The 22,033-nt window shown below is 56.1% G+C and overlaps 2 protein-coding genes across 2 annotated transcripts in view; one reads left to right on the top strand and one right to left on the bottom strand.

Annotated features, from left to right (window-relative positions):
- SLC5A10 (solute carrier family 5 member 10) overlaps positions 1 to 22,033 on the bottom strand; it is a 41,696-nt gene that overhangs the window by 6,801 nt on the left and 12,862 nt on the right. Inside the window, exons 8-9 of the mRNA XM_069810444.1 lie at positions 20,070 to 20,275; positions 17,624 to 17,759 (exon numbers count right to left, since the gene is read on the bottom strand). Of these exons, the coding sequence (XP_069666545.1) occupies positions 17,624 to 17,759; positions 20,070 to 20,275 (342 nt within the window). The remainder of the gene's footprint in view (positions 1 to 17,623; positions 17,760 to 20,069; positions 20,276 to 22,033) is intronic.
- FAM83G (family with sequence similarity 83 member G) lies at positions 1,797 to 20,788 on the top strand. The gene is made up of 5 exons (XM_069810442.1): positions 1,797 to 2,885; positions 9,622 to 9,789; positions 13,504 to 13,628; positions 14,446 to 15,892; positions 19,545 to 20,788. The coding sequence occupies exons 1-5, from the start codon at positions 2,391 to 2,393 to the stop codon at positions 19,962 to 19,964; spliced, it is 2,655 nt and encodes an 884-aa protein (XP_069666543.1). The 5' UTR covers positions 1,797 to 2,390; the 3' UTR covers positions 19,965 to 20,788.

Genomic DNA, 22,033 nt, shown 5'->3' with positions numbered 1-22,033 from the left:
GTCCCGGAGCTCCCCTGTGGGTGCTGGCTGGGTGCTCGGCTCTGTCACATTTGCTGTCCCAGGTGCAATTCCATCAGCAAAGGCGCCACCACCACTTGCTCAGCAGGGCTGGGATTTCACCTAAAATATCTAGTTTTGCCTCCAGCACCCTCAGTCTCCACTGCACCCCTTGTTGCCCAGGCCATGGCGTGAAGGTGACGTCCCACCACTGGGAAATCCCTTTGAGGCTGGCGCACCCTTTCCGTAAAGTCATCAGCTCCACCTGAAACACCTCCTGAGCCGATATTCAGTGGGAGCCAAACACTTCGAAGGTTCCTCCCCATGTTCTGATCCCAACACATGGCAGTGACATCCCCGCATCCCTGTGTCCCCCCGCTGCCACCTCCTGCACAGGACAGACCAGGGCTGGGCACAACCTGGCACACGATTTCATACTGGGAGACGGGCAGGAGGGTTGATTTTGCCAGCCTTTACCATGCGCTCACATAAACCCTTTTACTCCAATGCAAGGGGAGAAAAGCCACCGGTTCCCCTAAACAGCCCATTACTGCAACTTAAAGCTGAGCAGGTGTCAGCTCAGCCTGCCACAGCCTGGCTTTGAGAAAGCTCCTCTGCAGATTCTCCCCTTTCTGCACATTTCTGCCTCGTCTTTCCTTCCAAATCCTCCCTGGGTTTGGCGCTTCGCAACACCACGAGCCCTGGCCAGGGGACGGGGCAGCCGGGACGCTGCATGGCCACCACCGTGTTTGCAGAAAGAAGCGCTTTGATGGCCGAGCACCCGGGCAGACGGGTGGCTTCGCCTCGGGAGCCTGACTCAAGCGGGGCTCTCATTTACACGGCTGCAAATCCAGATGAGCTGCACCAACGTGAGAGAGCGAGACACAGCCCCTGGCACTTTCCTTTTTTGCATCGGTGCAAGAATCTGACCCCGATTCTTGAAATTCGTCTTTATCTGAATTTCCAAGCAAAAAGCTCCAAGTTTCTGGCTTGTGAGCACCATCTGATGAATCCAGGGTAGGTTTTTTGCCCATCTGCCATAGCAAGGTCTAGTGCCATGACCATGTCTATTCTGCAAACCTCACGCCAAAGCAGAGAAGAGTTTAGAATCGAATGGAATAGAATAGAATATTTCAGTTTGATGGGACTTACAATGATCATCTAGTCCAACTGCCTGACCAGTTCAGGCATATTATTAAGGGCATTGCCCAAATGCCTCTTAAATGAGCTTGGAACATCAAGCACCTCTCTAGGAAGCCTGTTCCAGTGTTTGACCACCCTCGCAGTAAAGAAATGCTTCCTAAGTCCAGTCTAAACCTCCCCTGGTGCAGCTTTGGAACTTTATGGCAGCTCCGACCCAATGCTGCTCCCCGGACCCACCTGGGCTTTGAGCTCCCACACCAGCACAGAGGTCCTTGCGCTCAGCACAGGAGGAGTTAACCGCAAAGCAGAGCTGCTTTCCTGGAAAATATTGGCTTACCAGCTGGCACACTGGGAGAGGGGGAGATTTCAGGGGAGAACCGGTTTGGTTTCGTTTTTTTTTTTTTTTTAAGACAAACACCCAAACCCCTCCCCAGCCGCCCACCCACCTCCTGCACCCACACGGTCCCGGGGGACTCTTGGTCCAGGACGGACGTGTGAGGACGGCATCAGCCGAAAGAGTTAATGTGCGGGCAGGGCCGGGAATGTGTGAAGGCAGCATGTGACTGCAGGTGGGGCAGGGCGGAGTGATGAATCACTCTTTTGCTTTTCCTCTTTTCACTTCTTGCTGTTACCTGTCCGGCCCCAGCACTGTGCGCTGGCAGGAGCCCGAAATAATCGACCTGCCAGCCAGGGCGATGCACAAGAGGCTGACGGAGACGGTTGCTGCCGTGAAACCCACCGGCTGACCCAGTTCTCCAGGAACGATAACAACGGACGGCATCTGGGCTGAGAAATCCTGCTTTTCTCCGTCCTTTATTAAGCCAATTCTTTGTTCATTTGTTTTCCACTTCTTATTTTATCCGGTATTATCGTTGTCTTGAAAGAGCGGAGGATGAGAACAGCGTGGAGCCGGAGGTAGAGGACCTTCCCAGTGGTGCACAGCCCCGTCGCACAGCCCCGGCTGTGGGAAGCTCCAGGTTTTCCTCGCCTGGAGCCCTCTCGCTGCACGGAGCCAGGAGCAAGCGAGAAACTCAATCCTCCTCCCCGGTGCAGAAGAGCTCCAGCGTGGCAGGAGCCGGCGGAGCAGGGAGCGGCAGGTTTCCCCATCTGTGCATTGAGCCAGGAAGGACGAAGCAAAGCGAATTGTGTAAAGACTGGGGAATAATTAATTCCTTATTTATTGTTGATATCTGGTGCTCACTGGGGGTACAGAGCTCCCTTCGGAGAGCGTACCGGCGCGCGCGGTCACCATGGCTTTCTCCCAGGTGCAGTGCCTGGACGACAGCCATGTAAACTGGAGGTCCAGCGAGTCCAAGCCCGAGTTCTTCTACAGCGAGGAGCAACGCCTGGCCCTGGAGGCACTGGCCTCCCGCGGCCCCGACGCCTTCTATGAGGTCCTGAAGAAGGAGAACATCAGGGACTTCCTCTCCGAGCTGGAGCTAAAGAAGATCCTGGACACGCTGGAGACATACGACCCCGGCTCCGAGTACATCCCACGCCACGGCAGCAGCGCGGGGGAGAGCGAAGGCGATCGCAACAGCCAAGGGGATGATCAAGACGTGGCCCCCTCCCTGGAGTACTGGCCCCAGAGGTCGGACCGCTCCATCCCCCAGCTGGACCTCGGCTGGCCCGAGACCATCGCCTACCGCGGGGTCACCCGTGCCACCGTCTACATGCAGCCACCCATCGAAGGGCAAGCGCACATCAAGGAGGTGGTGCGGAAGATGATCTGCCAGGCTCAGAAGGTGAGGTGTGCCGCGGGGACGGGGCAGGATTTGCCCCAGGCTGTTCCGCCGAGGACAGATCCGAAAGTCCTGCTCAGCCAGGCAATCCCTGTCCTGCAGGGAGGTCTGCCCAAGCAAAGGCAGCGGGGTCAAGTGTTTGGGGTTTTTCCATGTTCAGTCAGTGTAATCAATATTTGGGGATCAGATTTCGCTGATCAGAAGATGCTCTTAGCCTGGTCCAGCACTCCTTGGGAGCAATGCGACCCTTCCCGTCATCCGTACGACAGCATCATTAATCCCAGGGTCCCTACAGGGCTGCAGGTAAAACCACCGGGGAGAAAAATGGGTTAAGCTGCTTCCCAGCTGCGAGCCCATGGTCCCAGGCACCCACGATCATTATTCCCAGAGCCCTGTGTGACTGCATGTGGCAACACGCAGGAACCAGAGGAGCCAAACTCAGCCCTGCGGCAAAGCAGCCAAAGCCGCCGGTCTGGCACTGACATATACGAGGGTCAAGTTTGGCCCGAGATTGCTGCGGTGCTCCCAGCTGGCCTTATCCTGGCTTTAAGAGGAAAACAATGAGCTGGTGTGCAGGAGAAGGCTGGGGAGATGCCGAGGGGATTTGGGTTGAAGCTTGTCCTCCCTGTGGCATCAAACCAAGGAGCAGGGAGTTGGGGTGCATGAGCGATGGTGTCAGGCTGGTGTCACGGGCAGGAGGACCAGGGAAGGAGGGAGATGATGGCATGCGTTGAAGGCCAGCGGTGGTGGGCAGAAGTTGGTGGTATTGCCCAGTGACCAAGTCCCCGCTGGGAAGTGTGGAAGAGGTCAGTACCTGCTAGTTTTGCAGTGCTTTGAAGCCCTTCGAGCTCTGTGCATCCGCTCCCTTGAGAAATCCAGCTCCAAGGAACATCCCAACCCTGGGGATGCTCCAGCAGGAAAATGGGGAGACCCTGCCAGGGTGGCTATGGAGCAGGGGGAGACAGGCTAGGATGTGTCGGGTCCACCCAGCTCCAGAGACCCCCGTGCTGGGGCCAGGGACGGTGCTGGGGTTCACAGATCCTGGCAGGAGAGAGGGAAGCCTGGTGGCACGCAGCCGTCAGAGCTTCTCCAGGACCAGGGGGCCGGGGGTCTGAGCACGAAAAGCCCCGGCTCAGGCAGGAAAACCGATTTCCTGATGCATCCGAGGCAGCCGGTTCACAGGGACAGCTGATGCAGGGGATCAGGGATGCTCCGCTGTGGACAGGAGCCACCTCTGGCCATTGTCACCTTGGGGTGCTGGGGCAGGACTTTCCCCAGCAGCAAAAGTTGAGGTGACCTGTCCTTACCTGTGACATTTTCCCCACCAAAGGACTTTGCAGTGAGGACAAAGGGAAGAGAGGGTTGAAGTCCCATGGGATGGAGGATGGGAGAACTCCCCCGCTACAAGTAATGCCTCATCTTCGGGTCTTTCCAGCTGCATCTGACCCGGGCTTGGAGCTCCTGCCTGGCTTAGCTTACTCACCGCTTCCCGCCTGCCCCCACATAAACGGCATCTCCTGAGTCATCCTACCACCCTCCTCTGGCTCAGCAGAGCCAGGCGGTTGAGTCAGGCAGCTGCCAGGCCCTCCTGCCTGCACCATCCCCACCTCTCCTTGGAGCCTCTCCAAGCCACAGGGACATGGCCACGGTCAACGCTGCCGTGCTTGTCACCGGTACCTTGATGCCCCCCATGAGCAAGGCTGGGCTCTGCCTCTTTGTCCAGGTGGTCCCCACCAGTGGGATGAGATGTGGGTGACACCACTGGTGACATGCAGGAGCCTGCTTGGAGCTTATGGCACCCCAGGAAAAGTAGAGATGGGTGCGTGCTTCAAACCTGCAGTCTTCAGGGTCTGGGGATGGCAGGAGTTATGGGGTCTGACAAGTGGGGTTCTTCCAGAGGTCTCCCACCCTGTATACGAGGATCGCAGTTACTGCAGCTGGACCCAGATGACCGCTGGCGTGGGCGCTCCTAAGCGTGGGGACGCTGGGCTAGACCACCCTCCTCTGCACCCGGAGATTTCAGCCAAGGCTTAAGGTCTTCACAGCAGCTCGGAGGTGAAAGGGTTTGGCTGAGGAAGCCGAGAGCGGACAGAGGGATGGTCCGGCTGCCACCCCATCAGATGTCACGTAGGCTGGCCACGTGCCCTGTCCTTCCTGCGGTGTCCCTTGGGCCACCCTGTGGAGATCCCTGCCGAATTGTCCCAGCCCACCGGGCAGCGGCAGTGCTCTTCATCCACCTGCGAAGGAGCACAGGCTTGGGAGAGCTTCAGTACTGCATCCCAGAGGATGAACCATGCTCCCGCCGCTGTCAGAGACACTCGGTCTGAAACGCTCTCAGATGCCGAACACCAAACACCTCCACGCAGGTCGCTGTCTCATGGCCAGAAGAGCAAAGTTCACCTGACAGACAGCCTGGCTGAGGAAAGTTCAGAGCCCACGTGAGCACTGCTGACACTGGGGAGGCTCACGGCGGCTCAGAGCTGGGGCGAAGAAGCCAAGAGCTGAGATGTGAGGCCCCTTTGATGGTGCAGATGAACCTATTTGCTTGCAGGAACGAGGCCAAACGCTGCTGAGTTCAGAGCCTCTGCTTTGCAGAGAGGCAAATGCAGGCGAGCCGGAGCAGGGGATGCAAATGATCCCCTCCTCTTTCTGGGAATAAAGAGGAGAGAAGAGATGCAGGATCCTGTCGCCACGTCCCTGCTCTCCCAGTAAATCCCCATCTTTGTGGCAACAAATGGAGGTGGTCAGCGACATCGTGCACCACTGGATTTCACCCTGGAGACCTTCACCAGGTCCAGCTGTGGCACGGCCATCTCTCCCTCGATGTGGATCCCCACAGGCTGCAAAGCTCACAGGATGGGTAGGGAGGAAGATCTCCCTCCTCTCTTCTTCCCTAGATTTTAGCTCTATCTGACCAGAAACTACAGCAGGCTGAAAACACTGACCTTGGCCAAAAACCACCAGAGACAGCAGTGAGTCTGAGCTCCTCTCTGCACTTGAGGTTCCAGGTTGGGGTTGTGGTGATAGAATTACCCTGAGCAACTTCCAGCAAAGGTTGGGAGGCCCTATTAATTACTGTTTACAAAACCTTCTGCCATTCCTGGATGAAAGGGTCGACAGGGGAGAGCAATTATTAATGTTACTTGTCCCACTTCTCCCTCATCCCAACACGCTTCCTCTAATTGTGCCTTGGTGCCTGCCTAATTTATTAAATGCCCACGTGGTATGCCCCAAAAGTCATTATCTGATGATTCAGAGTGAGCTAATAAAGAGCTGTAATTTCCTCTATAAAACATGATCCTGCAGTTTGTGCGCTCATCAAAGCTGTTCAGAAGAATTCCAACATCATTTGCCCAGTGTCCAAGGGGATGCCATGCTCACCACTCCTCGGGGTGTTGGGACCCAGCACCTGTACATCTGCTGCATCCAATGGATCTTGGCAGCTCTGGGACACTGGGAAGAAAACCGTCACCCACTTGGGCGCTGGGAGCATCTGGCTGTAGATTTGGGGCTGCTCTTCTCCACACCCTCCAGATGAATGGCAAAGGGATGGCAAAGCTTCCTGGGATGACGCAGCGGCAAAGGGGCTTTGGGAAGAAGTGCGGCTCTCCTGCTGCCAGGGACCTTCCCAGCACGGAGCATGCAGGGCACTGAGCGCTGCCCTGGTAGAGGTGATGGGGACAAGGGTGCCAACTCGCTCCCTGTGGCAGGATGGCACGGTTTGCTCCAGACACTCCTATTCCTTGGGCTGGGAAGCAAATACCACACAGGATTTCACTTCTCTGGAGCAGACAGACCTCCATTCTTTGCAGATTAAACCCGGTACCTGGGTTTGGCATAGACCTAACCGGTCCCAGCCGAGGTTTGAGTGTGGGCAGCCCAGCAGCAGACTTTGCCCCTGTGGTCCCTGGACAGTCACCACATTGGGAGCACTGCCAGCGCCATTCTCACTCTCCTGGCCCATTTTGTGCCAGGGCAGCATGTTGGTATGCTGGCATGAGATACCGGTGACAAACCGAGGCCAAGCCTGTCCTGCAGGCAAGACGCGGCAGGGAGGGAAGCAGAAGCGCTGAGCAGCGACAGGATGCACCAGCCGAGCAGGAGGAATCGGGTTGAAAATGTGGGCAAGTGGGTGAGACCTGGGCTGCCTCACTACTACCTGAGCCAGCCACCCTGGGCAACTGCCTGCAGTGCACTGCCTGCTCGCCATCCCCACGCAAGCAGTGTTTGGGATGGGGGACGTCACCGTGCCCTGCCCACGTCCCTGCAAAGCACCTTCCCATCTTCAGAGTCATAGCCGCGAGCCAAGGCCTTGGGAATCCCAGGACCACAGTGGGAAAATACCCTTTTCATCCCAAAATGAAGGCCAATACTATTCTCATCCCCAGTTTATAAGCCCTCAACTTCCCCCGAAGAAAATGCAGCACACAGGCAAAGTGACATGACCATGGCTGCAGGGAGCATCGGTGTCAGAGATGGGAGAAAAGCATCTGCCACCAAACCCACCTCCTCGACCCGGGGAGACGCCATCCCAGCTCAGGTGCCCCTCACCCAGGACTCGCAGCAGACAGCACAGCTCCTCCCCGATTACTTGCTGTAAATGGAAAAGCCAAGCCCTAAGCTTTAAGAGTAGCTTTGAACCTGTCCCACTTTACATCATTGGCAAGACAAGCGCAGCCCTCACTGGGCAACCTATGCAAAGCGGTCACCTCGTTTTCTGCCTCAGTTTCCCCACCAGGACAAGGAGGACGTGCAAAACACACGAGCAGGTGCACAAGGGAGTGAGGATTTATCCTTTCATGGCAAAACCTGTTGAGAGGCTGTGGGGTGAGGATAAAAGGGAATTCAGTTAAAATCGAGTGGCAGAGCTGTAAAGTCGCCTCTCGCTCAGCTTACTGGCACCTCCCAAAATGCTTGTGTGTGGCTGGGCTTAGGGAGGTCGGGGCAGCATCAGAGACAGTGCGGGCTGGGACTCCCCACGCAGCTTCGCTCCTCACCCCATCGCCTGCAGAAAAGGAAGGGAAGAGCCAGCAGTGTCATAATGCACGATCCTCTTCCTAATTAGACATCTCCACCTCCTGTGACACAAAACTAATTAAAAGGCAGCTTGGTGCTTTGAGAGCCCCAGACTGGACGTGCCTGAGTGTGCAAGCTCCCAGCACCACCCTGATCCCTTCCCTCCTGCGGGAGGAGGATCCCAGGGTCTCCCTGTGTCACCCCACAGCGTGCACGTTCCCATGCTGGTGTCCCCCCCAGCTCGGCCACACGCCGTGTCCAGCGGAGCCCTCCTGGAATGGCGAAGGGCTGAGAGCACCCATCTCCTGCTGACCCAGGGCACCTTCCAGGAACAGCCCCAGAGATGGGGGCACCGATGGATTTCCAAGCATGGGACGATGACAATGCCGGTGCCCAGATGACAAGCCGCTTTCCTGCATGGCTGTTGCCACCCTGTGCGGGATGAGGGGAGGCAGACACGGCTGTGGGACTGCGCTGCCCATTTGCTACCCCAGGGATTGCATCAGGAGGCTCAGCTGGGCTGTAGGAACCACTGCTGCATCACGGGCAATGCAATCTCCAGGAAAGCAAAATCCACAGGCGTGGAGTGAACTTTGGTGCTTAAGGCAGCCATCCCAGCAAAAATCCCAGCGCGGCTGGACGCGGCGCAGATATGTATTCCTATCACACACGGGACTTGCCCCAGCAGCAAACACCCTGGGTAAAAAAGGCAGCTCCGGCTTGCAAAGAACGGTGACGTTGCCATGTGCCAAACCTTACTGTCGCCAAACCGTACTGTCACTGCACAGGGTGCTGGCACCATTGTCCCGGCTCCGCTCCGCTTTCGTACAGCCTGGGAGAAAGGAGGGATGCTGCGCAGCAGGAGCAACACCCCGAGCACCCAGCAGGCTCCCAGCCACGCAAGGGCTGGGCAGCGAGACCAAAAGGGACGTCAGCAGCCCTGATAACAGAACAACCGCCTGCCCCTGGTGCTCTGGCCTCACAGCAGAGAGCTAACCTTGAACCCAACCCCATCGCTGCCAGCAGCAGCCTGGGCTTGGAACAGCAGCCGGTTGCAGGCACTGGGAGCTGCAAACTCCTGGCTGCTTTTAAGCAACCTCGTCAGCTTGCACCCAGACCTGTTTTTTAAAAGGTATTAAAAGTTATTTCAGCCCCTGAATACACCTCAGGAGTATCCAGATACTTTCTACCAAGCTTAGAGTCACTTTTAGCTATTTTTTATATGGTTTCTATCAGCACAGGCATGCATGATAACCCCAGAGACAGCAACCACCCCATGCAACGTGCCCTCGGACAGAGCGACATGTTATTGCTTTGCAGGTTTCTGGTGCTCCCCACAATGGGGCCACAGGCAGTGCCGATAGCAAAGGAACACCAAACTTCTCAACCCAAAACTGGACTCTGAAACTTGTGGAGCTTGTGAAAGGCAATAAAGTTAGATACACCCTCAGAAATCAATTTTTCACAAGCATATTATGCTACAGGCCACCACTGGAGACCAAACCTCCCATAGTGACAGCAGAGGAATGGGACTGGGGATTCCTCCTTTCCACCCTCAGGCTGGCTGGAGCCAAGGGGGGAGCCTGGGCTCCCCCCACACCAAATCCCAACCTCCTAGAGAGAGAGCACGTTGCTTTGGCTCTCACAAAACAATCACTGGCTATATCTTGGGGCTGTCACACAGCCATGCTACCCAGACTCTTCTCTCTTCTCCCCTCTCCAGGTCATCGCAGTGGTCATGGACATGTTCACCGACGTAGACATCTTCAAGGACCTCCTGGATGCAGGCTTCAAGAGGAAAGTGGGAGTCTACATCATTTTGGATGAGACCAACGTGAAGCACTTCCTTCAGATGTGCGAGCGAGCGCAGATGCACGCCGGACACTTGAAGGTAAGGATGGCCCGAAAGGGCTGGGGCTGGGTAACCTCCTCCGATGCAGGGAGATAATCAGAGTTATCAGCCCTGCTCCCTCCTGTCTTGGGGGGGATCATAACCCCCAAACTTTGGGCAGTGCTAGCTGGGTTTAGTCCATGTGTCCTGTAGCCAAATCTGAAGGTGATGCCCAAATCCAGGAGCAGCAGGATGGAGGGGAATGGATGAGAGATGGGGACGTGGATTTCCACCCAGCAAAGCTAGATGCAGAAAGCCCGGGGGGCTGCTGGTACCCAGCCGATGCTGGCTTTGGGGCAGTGGGGTGTTCAGGGAGCTGCAGCCCCACAAGGGTGGGCATGACTCGAGCAGGGCACCGTAAAGCCCGGGGCAAACCTACGTGCTCAGTTTGTCCTGGTGAACAAGCCGGCAAGAGAGAAGGCGCGAGAGGCAGACGCCCTGCCGGGGCCGGATCCGCGCTGTCACCAGCCCCATGCCTGCTCCTGCCCCAGGGGCAGGACCGGCAGGAGCAGCTGCCGGCCGGTTCTCTTTGCTTTCGGGCTTTCCCTCAAGTCAAAGGCTGGAATTAAAAAACTCGATTTTCCCCTTTTCTGGAGCCTCCGCCCCAGCACGGAGCTGGGAGCGAAGCAGGGAGGCACCCCCGCTGCCTGCGGCGGCCCTGGCAGCTGCCAAGGATGCCCTCACCACTCTCACCCGCACCGGGCAGCACACCAGTGGCACCGATTTGCCCGCACACGCCGTGTTCAGCCGGCCCCGGAGGTGCTGGCGGCTGCACGTGACATCGCTCCTGCGCACGAATCCTGTTTGAAAAAAAGGGAAGAATAAAGCAGCACGGGCGATGCCTGGCAACAGGGGGATTCGGTCCCCAGCCCAAAGTGCCCCAAAGCCTTCACACATCCCTGTGCGTGCAGGGGGTACAGAGAAAATCACCTGGCACGGTGTTTGTGCAAAAAGCAGAGGAAGACGAAGGGGCAGAGGAGAGGGCAGGGAGTTATAGCAGCCTCAGCAGCAGCGGGAGCGGGGACCCTCGCTCCAGCCACAGGACAGAGTCCCAGGCTCTTGGCTGGGCACAACGTTTCCCATCGCCAACATCAGATGCAAACACGCCGGAGCAGCCCAGCGGTTTCACTTCGGGGCTTGCAGACACCCCTCTCCTGGCTGTTCTTCACCCGCCGGCTGCGAGCGGCTCGGCCTCGCCTGTTGCTTGGCAGAAAAGCGATTTTTCTGCACCTGACGTCACCCAGCCCCGCGCGCTGGCTGCCAAATGGCTGGCGGGAAGGCCCATGCCTGGGCAAGCTCGCCAAATTTGCTTACGGTGAGGGCGAACCCCCTCCCCAGCTGGGCAGGATCACGTAGGAGCCACGACACCTTCACGCCAGGATGGAGCGGGACTGGGATACAGGGAGTGGGGGGAACTCGGGGACCCCCAGCCCGGGAAGCCAAAAGCACTAGCTGGCCGAGCCTCATGCCTTCCCCAGCCGCTGAGCCTGCCGGCCCTGCTTAATTGCTGCTCACAACAATTAAAGCAGACTCAGCTGAGCTTTACCCGCATCCAAACTCCCTGGAGAGTCTGGTATCCTGCAGATTGCTGCTGCTCCGAGACCAGAAAAGCCAGAGGTGACGCACGCTGGTGTTTTAATGTATTAGCAGCCCGGTGGCAGGACTGGAAAAGCAGGAGAACATCTGCAGAGCTCGGCAAATGTCTAGAAGTTGGGATTTGCCACATATTACAGCCAATTTGCTGGCATGGGATGCAGCAGGGCAGGAGGCTGTGAGGAAACTAGGGCAGTGTCTGGAAGCTGCTTCGTAAGCCAGGAGATGCTAACAAAACATACATCGTTATCTGGGTGCCTTCTGCGCTTCACAATTAGCAAGCTGGCTTGGGCAAGGCGGTCGCTTCGTTGAGCAACGGCGAGTGCTTGGGGAGTGATTCACCCCGTCCCAGGCTCGGCAGCCGGCCATCGCGCTGGGCGCTCGCTCGCTGCGCGCTCGTCTTGGGAGAGATTAAATAAACAGATCTTACTTAACAGCAGCGATACGCCGGGAGCGAGGAGGAAGGGAAAGGTAAACTGGCACCTGGCTTCTGGGGAGCTTTGTTCCCCTGGGTGTTACCTGAGAAAAACCCACGGCTGCTTTGTGCCTTTGTGCAAAAGTTTGGCTCTGAGCGGGAGAGATTGATGCCCTGGGAGACCTGCGAGCCCAGGATGCCCAGGCTGGTGATGGGCAGAGGGCTCAGCCTTGGGTGCAAGTGTTACCCAGCAGCCGGCTACTGTGCAATCCAGGCAATACCGCTCTCTCAGCAGCCCCGTGTGTAGGGATAACATAGGACAGGTGTGGGAATTGCCACTCCAACCTGCTTGCCAGCCAGCCCCCAGCACCCCCACACCCCACCCCGGACACTGGGGTGCTCAGCATCAGTTTCCCTCCAGCCACACCAGGGAAAAATGTGAGCGCTAGAAAAAAAATCAAATGCACCAAAAAAAAAAAAAACCAACCCCAAACTTCTCCACTCAGTGTGTAAAACTTCCCTGGAAATCCAGTCAGGAAAGTCTTTACTTTTGCATCATGCTAAAACCAGTGTTGAATCACCGCCCCTCCTGCCAGGCACAAGGGAGCAGACCAGGGGTACCCAAGTTCGGCTTGTACCTGGGCTTAGGGCTGTGCCAGGTCATGGTCTACAGGGAGAGAGCAGAGCCCAGGGAAGCAGATAAGGAAGGCTGGAGGTGGGGAAGACAAAGACTTTTGGTGCTTTTTTTTTTAAAAAAAAAAAAAAAAACAAAAAAAAAACACCACAAAAAACAACCAAGGAGGGCATGACCTAGTGATGACACAGTGCCTTTAGCAATGGCATTACCAACATCCCAGCAGGAACAGGAGGAATGCAGGTGCTTTCATAAGAAAATATTTTCTCCCCACCCAAGGGAGACCATTTACAGTGAAAGATGCTATCTGCTCAGCTGCAAAAATATGCTGGTGCTCTCCACAGAGATACACGGAGACACGAGTCAGACTGAAGTTAAAAACCATTTTCTCAGAGCCAGGGCTGCCCCTCTGTGCCCAGGCTCCCTGGGGGGAGGACACCCCGCTCCCCAGCCACCTCCGCAAGGACCTGCATGTCCTTTTTGGCCCACGTCTCCAAGTTTCGTTTCCTGGGGGTGAAAAGATGTTGCCCCACCATCTTTTCTTTTCCCCACCTACCCCTAAAAACCGGGCTAGATGCTCAGATTTAGGAGCATAGCAAGGGGGGAGCCTGGTGGAGGACAAGCCCACTGCCATCGGGTCCGCGTGCGGTGTCCTAGGGTCACCACCTCTCCCTAAAACCCCTCGTACATCTCCCGCTGCAGTGGAGGTGAAAAATCACCTCTCCCCTGGTGGCATTTGCATAGATCGCAGGAGATGGAAAGCATTTGGTAGCACTGTCCCACACTGCTCACCCACAGATGCAGGCAGCATCGAGTTCAAGAGGTAGAAAACACTGTCCAACACACGGGCAAAGCAAGAAATTCTTGAGTCGGTTGTTTGCTGCGTGGCCTCGGGCAAGTTATTTTATCTTCCCATCGCTGTGGTCACCTCTAAGCTGGCCATGAAGAGTGTTTCCCAGTCCTCGGAGGGGCCATGGAGCATCCACAGGGGCATCAATGGAGGGGTGAACAATGCTCTGAAGACCAGCCCTTTGCTTCTGCTCCCTCTCATGCCTCTGCCTTTGCTTTGCAGAACCTGCGAGTCCGGAGCACGGGGGGGACAGAGTTTTTCACACGCTCGGCCACCAAGTTCAAAGGGGCTTTGGCCCAGAAGTTCATGTTCGTGGATGGGGACCGGGCCATGTGTGGATCCTACAGGTAATCAGCGGTGTCTCCTCTTGCCCTCTCCATGGAGGTGTTGGTCAAAGGACCGATGTGGACCCACGTGGTCCAAGTCCTGGTCCCTGGCGCAGCATGGCCCCAGGACCCCATCCCAGACTTGCTCCCCTCCTCCTAAACTGGGAGATGAATTTGCAAGGCCAGCCTGAGATTTGGAGTGGGACCTAAGAGGTCCTCACCACCCACAGCCAGGTCTAGGACACCCCTCCTTCCCGGAGGTGGTGGGACACAAGTGCTTCTGCCAATGGATGTGACGAGCACAAGGAAGGACAAAAGCACCAAACCGCAGCCAGCCCTAGATCTCATGTTGACCTCAGCTTTTCCAGTTAAACATTTCCTACCCAAAGTATTCTCCAATTTGTCCAAGTGAAAACTTAGTTTGGTACAAATAGATCAGTCTCAGTAAGCTTTTCAGCTCTAAAAGACAAGTTTCATAAACATGGAACTGAAACCTTTCCTACTTTCTGGCCACAACAAAAACCACATTCATTTATGAGTCGCTTTTCTTAACTAACCCAAACTGAGAAAGGCAAAGTAGCCAACACTAAAGGGAAAAACTAACTGGCCCACAGCAAATGTCTTTTATTTTTACTTCAAGTTCCAGTGTGCTCAAGACTTCAATCCTTCATTCTAATTTGGGATGAGAGCTATTTCTTCCATCTCATTATTATTAATGTTTACAGTGAGATCATGTCCCTGCTAGCACCATCAATCCCCCAGGGAAAGCCAGGGTTTGGGAGAGGCGTGTTATTTACCAGCGAGTGCTCAGAGAATTTCCACTGTGTTTCTGTTCCAGCTTCACCTGGTCTGCTGCAAGGACAGACCGAAACGTCATCACGGTCCTCTCGGGCCAAGTGGTGGAGGCGTTCGACAAGCAGTTCCAGGAGCTCTATCTCATGTCCAAGGGGGTGAGCCTCAAGTCCATCTCCATGGGTGAAGAGCCTGAACCCGAGCCCGTAACACTGCCCTCTGTCGTGCCGGTGACCCCCGCCAACGCTGTGGTGAAGAAGCTGATAAACCCTAAATACGCCCTGGTGAAGGCCAAGAGTGCTGACCAGATCAGCAAGACTTCATCCGAGAACCAGGACAAAAACCAGAAGACAGACAACAAAGGCAAAGCCCTGCCCGAGGGCCAGGCGGGTGACAGGCACGGCGATGTGGCGGACCTCTCCCTGCTCATCCACCCCGGCCTCCTGAATCTGGAGAAAGCCAACATGTTTGACTATCTGCCCACTTGGGTCGAGCCTGACCCCGAGCCTGGGAGCGAAGTCTTGGGCTACATCAACATTATTGACCCCAAGATAAAGAACGTGAAGCTCTCGCAGATGAACCGCATCAAAGTCTGCGACGTCTCCCAGGCCAGCGCCCAGCACCGGCAGATGCTGAAGACCAGGGAGATGGAGGCCAAGAAAAACTCAGACAGAGAGCCACTTCTGGTGTCCCCTTGCCAAAGACAGACCCCACAGACCCCCATGGAAGCTCCTGCAGCCCCTGCTACCAGCCCCATCGAAGGTGCTAGCTGGACAACGAAGCAAGCAGGAACGTTTGCTGCTTCACCATTGGGCCACCGCTTGAAGCCACCGGAGGAGACACTGGAGGACGTCAAGCCCCCGGTTCCAAAGCCAAGGACCATCCCTGTTGGCGTCCTGATGACCAAAGTCATTACACCCTGCGACAGCGGCACTGCCCCGGAGGGTGACACACAGCCACTGCTGGCCGACCACGTGGGTGTAAAGCAGGAACCGGAGGAGAACCCCAACAGAGCTTCAATGGAGACCTGCCATCTCCAGCCAGACCGGCTGGTGGCAGGACCACAGGAGGACAAAGGGCCTCCCTGTGCCCACAATGGGCTGGGAGAAGAGGAGGAGGAGGAGGAAGAGGAGTACATCACTCTCAGTGACCAGGAGAGCTACTCCAGCAGCTCTGCTGACCACAGCTACCGCCGCTCCAACGCCTCCTCCATCTCAGACGAGTACTTGGAGGTGAGGGATCGCTACGGGCCGCTCCGGCGAACCAACTCGGACGTCACCCACAATGGGGAGATCCTTCCCATGCAGAGGAAGCTCAGTGACCCTCACATCAGCCGGGGAACCTTCCTCAGCCCCCTGGGGAGCCTCCCATCCCTCAAGCATGTCCGTGTGGAGGACATGATGAAGAGAAGGAGCAACGCCGTGGAGATTAGATGCGTGCTGCCCCGCACTATCCTGGATGGCAACAGCTCCTACCCCAGCAGCGCCACGCAGGTAGGACTTTTTACTATAACCTTCCCTATTTTTCTCCACCCTACAAAGGTTGCAAACCTGGAGGTGACCCAGCCAGCTCAGCCAAGGCGTGGTGTCATCCCTAGCTTTGGTGTCGCGTCCTAGATGCTGAGATCAGACTTCCCATAGGGGAGAATAACGCCCTACACGCGGCGATGGTAGGAGTCACCCAAGAGGTGCTCTTGGTCAGGGAGGTGGTGGCCATGCCACAGCTCTTGGTGTCTGAGAGTGCAATAGGAACGGCTCGTAAAGGGGAGGTTTTCAGGAATTAAAGGTTATCCCATGGCATCAGGCTGTGGGACAGAGCCCAGCAGCTCCAGGCACAGCCGTACGGAGCTGTACGGACTCCGTCTCACAGCCCATCAGCAGTGGCATCGTGCCCAGCCAGGGACAGACTGTGCGTGCAGGCGTGTCCTTCTCAGGCTTGTTTTCTAGCTCCTTGCAAAGGTGATTAGCATCAAAGTAAAAGCATTCGGACACATAATTAGGCAGAGCAAGACAGCAGAGAAACAGGGACAGCAACCTCTGTGGGCGAGCATTGCAGTCAGCAGCTTCGTGGCTGATCCACGAGTGATGCCAGACCTTGTCACCACACCAGGACGCATGACAGCACCCTGCTGCAAGACCACAGGGTGCACACCAGCATCCCCGCTGCTGGAACATGGGGTGCACACCAGCATCCCCACCACGACAGGAGCATCACCCCATCCAGGCAGGGGGATCACAGGGTCAATCTCCTATTTCCAGCCAGGCGCTGCAGCCTCTTGCACCACTACAAAACATTTTGGTTCCTCAAGGCTCCCAACCCCCTGTTTTTGAGGCATTCAAACCCCCAGTGCTAAATCAGCAGCTAAAATCACTGAAGCCACCTGAGGTTATCCCAGCCAAGCATCTAATCTGTATTTACAGGGAATTAAATTTACTAGCCCAGAGTCCACTTGCTTCTCCCTTCCCAGCCAGTGGCACAGAGCTCAGAGCAGGGTTTTAACCTCACACATCAACTATCCCCTTGCACCCTGCAGAGCCAAGCAGGGCAAGGAGCACCAAGCCCTTTGATGCTCCGTGACCCAGGTCCCGGGTGCCACCTTGCTCAGAGTGGCCGGGTACGTTAGTGTTCCTGCAATAACTTGTTCCGGCCCTTTGATGAAAGGCAGATAATTAACACACCACCAGGGTTAGGAAAGCCAGCGCTCAGCTGATGGAAATGTGCAGAGAATAATTTCTCCCATGCGTAAAAATAATAAACCAAAGCAGTCCTCGATTAACTCTCTAGAAACCTCAAATCCAACAAGAATCGCCATCAACACCCACCAAATATTTTTATTCCGGGTCCACATTTCTTATGTGTTGGCCCATAGCTGAGTGTAGCCCAAAACGCAGGCGGAGACTCACTTGGGGCAAACATCATGTTTTCCGTCACATTGAGAACACAGCAGCCAAGTTATCCCTGGAGCATTGCCTTGCCTAAATTCATGCAACCCTGTTCACACCCGGCTGCACGGTTAATAGAGTACAGTAGCGTTGGCTGATGCACGGCAGGTACAAGGAGTGCACCGGGCACACTCAGGTCCTCTCCTGACCCTCTCCCTCCTGCAGAGCCCCCAGGTCTGTGCAGAGCAGGGGTTTCCAGATAAGCCCGTCTCCCATTCATCACTCAGTGACAGGCAAAATACCCACCCTGCCAGCTCTGCACTGACATGGCGAGGCCCTTACCTGGGTACAGGACCCTGCTGATCATCCCCGGCATGATGATAACGAACAAGGGTAACATCTTCAGGTAGCTGGCCAAGATGGAGCCGGCCTTGGCGTGACTCAGGCTCTTAGCAGAGAGCGACCGCTGAACGATGACCTGTGGGAGAGCCAGGCAGGACAGCTGAGCAGCCACCAATGCCTCCTATTCCACATCAGCCTCCTCCTTGCCAAACTGCATCCCAAGCATCTCCAAATGCTGGAGCCACTGGGCATCAGGCCCAAATGCAGTGAAGATGTGTACCCAACCCACGGGCTGGGTTTCTCTCCAGACCAGCAACGGGTCGGTGTTACGCCATAGCACCACAAAAGCCCAGTGCGACCACAGCAGCACATCCTCCTGCCAGTATTAACCATTCCCCACCACCATCCTCTTCCCTCTCGCTCCTTCTTTTCCACCTCCTCCCCAAAAAGTGCCCACAATGAAATGGACACTGAGTCCAGCCTCTTCCTACCACAACTCCACCACCCACACTGCTCAAACCATCACACCTCAAAACTCTGGCCAAGCCATGTCCATCCATGATACAGCCAGCCCTTGGGCTTTGAGGCAAGCTCTCTTAAACAGGCAACTCCATAGGAAATGCTGACTTTAAAAGAGCTCAGACTCTCCCAGAAGACTTACAGAGAAGTGCTCGGTACCCACCAGGATTCAGCCACTCCTGAGCAAGCACTGGCTCATGCCACTGGTGCCGGTTCCTGGGGTGGGATGCTCGGGGAAGCCGTGGTTTAACTTCTGCCCGAGAGCCAGAGCATGTCAGGACCCTCAGGACCCACCACCCAGCTCAGGCACCATGTGCACCACATCAGGCACGTGATGACCTCGCAGGGAGAGGAGCTAAATCACCCTTAGTCCTTCTCACCCAAAGACATCTCAGACCCTAACACTGATTTTAAGCAATCTAGTTAAATCAATCTATCATTACCTAAGCTAAACTGCTTTAATGCAGCCCTCCTGGTCAAAGCGGGAGGTGTCTACTCAAGGACCAGAGAGACCATTGGGACATTGGGACTAAATGACTGAACACCGAGCTGATGCCAACAGCACGGTGAAGATGGTCGTGCCAGCGGCACGGCGGGGGTCACGGCAGAGGCAGGGCAGTTCGGTGCAGCCGGCTCTGCAGCCTCCCAGCCCCGGCTCATCCTGCCGTCAGCACCTGCGCTCGCTAGATCCAATCTCACCCGGGTAACGTCTGCACAGGGTGCAATCACACCTCCAGATTGCTGCGCAGACACGCCCGGAGAGGAAGATAAATATCTGGTGACCACAGCCATGCGTTAAGGCCTTACTCAGTCCAGAATTAAGATTAATGGTGCTCAGACCCGATCCAAACGTGTCTCTCAACCCAGCTAATCAGAGCCACCCCCGCAGTGGTGTTGCAGCTCACTGTTGTCTCCTGATCCCACCTCCTCTCCCAACCTTCCATCCTTTCATCTAATCTCGGTAGCCACCTAATCCCACAGGCTGGGTCTGGATGACTGAATGCTCTCTGGGCCTGAAACGAGCGCTTAGATGATTAAGATGGGCGTTCAGGCTGCTGCTGGAGAGAAGGTGTTGAGATGCCGCTGGCGTCCTTGGTCCTGGATCTCCAGGCAGCGGGGACTTGGCTCAGGACAGCCTCCGGGCTGCTGAGCTGCTGCGATGTGCAGGACAGTGCGTTGCCAGAGCAAGAAATCAGAGGAGCAGCAATAGTTAAGACTTGAGGCAGTTTTGAGCTGCCGCCGGTCTCAGAAGAATTTGGGCAAGGGAGTACACCAAGTGGCAGAGGGATTTGTCCATGAGGACCAAGTCCATGGCACAGGTGTGGGAAGGTGTGTCCTTGCAGGGGGACAGCATCCTTAAAACAGCAGCAGCTCATCTCTTTCTCTGCTTTTTAACAAACAGGGGACGCACATCTACCGCTACCGACCTAGGAACCCCGCAGGCAGAGAACAAGGCAAGGAGGTCTCCTGCTCCCCAACACAAGAGAAACCCTCTGGGGCCACCAAATACAGAGGGGATGGAGCCGAACCCAAAAAGACCATTGCAGGCAGCCAGCCCTACTGGCAGAGCAAAGCCTTCAGCCCCAGCAAGCCCACGCAGCCTGGCCACCTTTCACCAAGCAACACCAGAGCATCAAGCAAACGCTTAACCTCCTTGCCCGAAAGCCAGAAGACAACCGAGGAGATGAGGACACCCCTTGGCATCCCGCTCTCCAAACTGTCCCAGTCCAAGCACCTCAAGAACAGGGTTGCGGGAGCCCCGGGTGCTTCTATTGACTCCAAAAAGAAGCCCCCTGAGACCACCAGCCAGAAGGACCACTAGGTGCTGATGCAGGTGGACTTCCAGGGCGAGAGCAGTAGTAGAGTGTGCCTGGACTTCAGGCAACACCATGTTACATGGGGCAGGGGGATTCTTGTTTACATTTACCTGGTCGGTGCACCAGTACCACGTGGCCATGATAGACAGCCCGAAAGTCATCCCGGTCCAGGGCAGATCTCCAGAGACTGGGTCTCGGAAGAGGTGCATTGCATCGGCTCTGGGCAGGTGGCAGGTAGTGTTGGGAACAATCTTGGATGGCACGGCTTTTAAATAGGCCTCTTCCAGGTTGGGGTAACCTCCGATCTCATTAAAAGCTGGAAAGCATCATTGGAGGAGGCTGGTTAGTCGAGCAAAACCCAGTGGCCCATGAGATCAGCTGGCAAAACGCTTGCCAACTCATTAACTCAGAAGCGCTGCCCAGAGAGGAAGGGCTCGTTTGTGATCTATCGTGTTTTCTTCTAGTTATTTAAGAGACTTCTATCAGCATTTTGCACAGCAGGTCCCATTACAGTCTGCCCTCCCTTCAGAGGGTGACCTGTGTCCTGGGACAAAGGCTCCTCAAGGGACCCACCTCTTTTGACCTTGTACTGTAAAAGCAACCTGTTTATTAAAGCTCCCCAGTCCCAGAGCAGGGGAAACTCACCTAGGACTATTAAAATGAAAGATTAGGTAGCCTTTGACTTGATATACTACAGTTCAAGGTGCCTTGGCACAAGTGTCCAGCCAAAAGTTTTCTACCCCTCTGAGCATTTCCTTAGTAGCCCCCATGCGGCTCCACCCCCAAACCTCCAGCAACCAGTGAAAAAAAACAAACATACAAAAAAACCCAAAAACCCAAACAAAAACAAACAAAAAAGACCTTCACTGCATTTTTCCTAGGAAATGGGATCCAAGGTCTGGGTCTTAGCCTGAGCCCTGCTGAGGAGCACATGCCACGAACAAGCCCTAGCAAGCGAGCCTCTGAACCCTTGGCAGCTGCCTCAGTGCTCCTCCTGCCCATACCGCAGCCGCCAGCCCCCAGCAGCAGCTGCCAACCAGCCCGGGGCTCTGCCCTGGCCCCCCACTTCTTCCCTGCTCCTGGGGGGGCACGGGCTGAACGCTCCTTGCAGCTCCCCTCGTACCTCCAAGCAAGAAAATTTTGGAGCCAGAGGCATTGTTTTTCAAAGGAGGGAGGGATGGGAGGCACCCGCCCCGCTCCCCCCCCATGAGCCACGGCCACCCACGCGGCAGCCGTGGAGGAGATAAGGAGAGAGGTGCATTGGCACTTCCATACCCACGGCAGCTGCTGATGCTTGGGAGAAGAGAGGAGGCTCCAGAGCCTCCGCGGGTCTCATGGAGGGGAGACTCAAAGCAAGACTTCCGAGCATCCCTGGGTGGCTTTTCCCCAGTGTGGTCCAGCATCCTGCATCCCTTCTGCCCCCGTCCATGAGCTGCGGTCCGGACCCTCAGCTTGGCCCCCTCCATCATAGCAGCATGGGGTGAGAACGTGCTCCTCAGGAGCTGCCATCCTGCAGGACAGTGTCCACCAGTGCTGCTGTCTTTAGACCAAGAGCAAAGCCCTCAGGCGTTGGGTGCTGGACACTGGGATTGCCATCAAGTGCCAGCTTAAGCAAATCCCAATTTCCAAAACACCCATCCTGCTCTGTTCCCTCCTGCCCGAGGACAGCCCTTTCCCTGCACCCCTGCCATTTCCATCACCGACCTGCAGCCCTGTCCCCATCCCAGGGCATCCCCCTGACCTGAGGCTTTTGGGGAGTTTGCAAAGGGGCATCACCCACCTTGCCCCCCCTGCCGTTTGCAAACCGGCCCCCGTATTTCACGGAGAGTCAGCATTTGTAAGCTTGTCCTGCCCTTGTGCAAGCAGCCCTGGCCCCCCTCCAGCGCTTGGTTTATCCAGGCACCGGCTACTCCCAAGCTTTGCATGGGTGTTGGGCACCAACAAAGGCTCTCCAGAGGCAGAGGGCGAGTGCTGAAAGCAGAGATTCGGGCCCGGGGGTGTGGGCCTGCTCCCTTCCCAAAGGTGTTCGCCGGCAAGTCACGACACCTACGCCTCCTGAGACAGAAGAGCGGAG

Source organism: Haliaeetus albicilla, chromosome 22, assembly GCF_947461875.1.
Source record: "Haliaeetus albicilla chromosome 22, bHalAlb1.1, whole genome shotgun sequence".
Taxonomy (NCBI): Eukaryota; Metazoa; Chordata; class Aves; order Accipitriformes; family Accipitridae; genus Haliaeetus; species Haliaeetus albicilla.
Note: the sequence above shows the minus strand (reverse complement) of the source record. Positions and strands in the feature narration are given on the sequence as shown.

What these genes read in the sequence shown, in the direction of transcription:
- FAM83G (XM_069810442.1), top strand. Translation starts at nt 2,391, where the DNA reads ATGGCTTTCTCCCAGGTGCAGTGCCTGGACGACAGCCATGTAAACTGG. An exon ending in TGATCTGCCAGGCTCAGAAG is followed by an intron (nt 2,886 to 9,621) that starts GTGAGGTGTGCC and finishes TCCCCTCTCCAG; the next exon opens with GTCATCGCAGTGGTCATGGA. An exon ending in ACCCCAGCAGCGCCACGCAG is followed by an intron (nt 15,893 to 19,544) that starts GTAGGACTTTTT and finishes TTTAACAAACAG; the next exon opens with GGGACGCACATCTACCGCTA.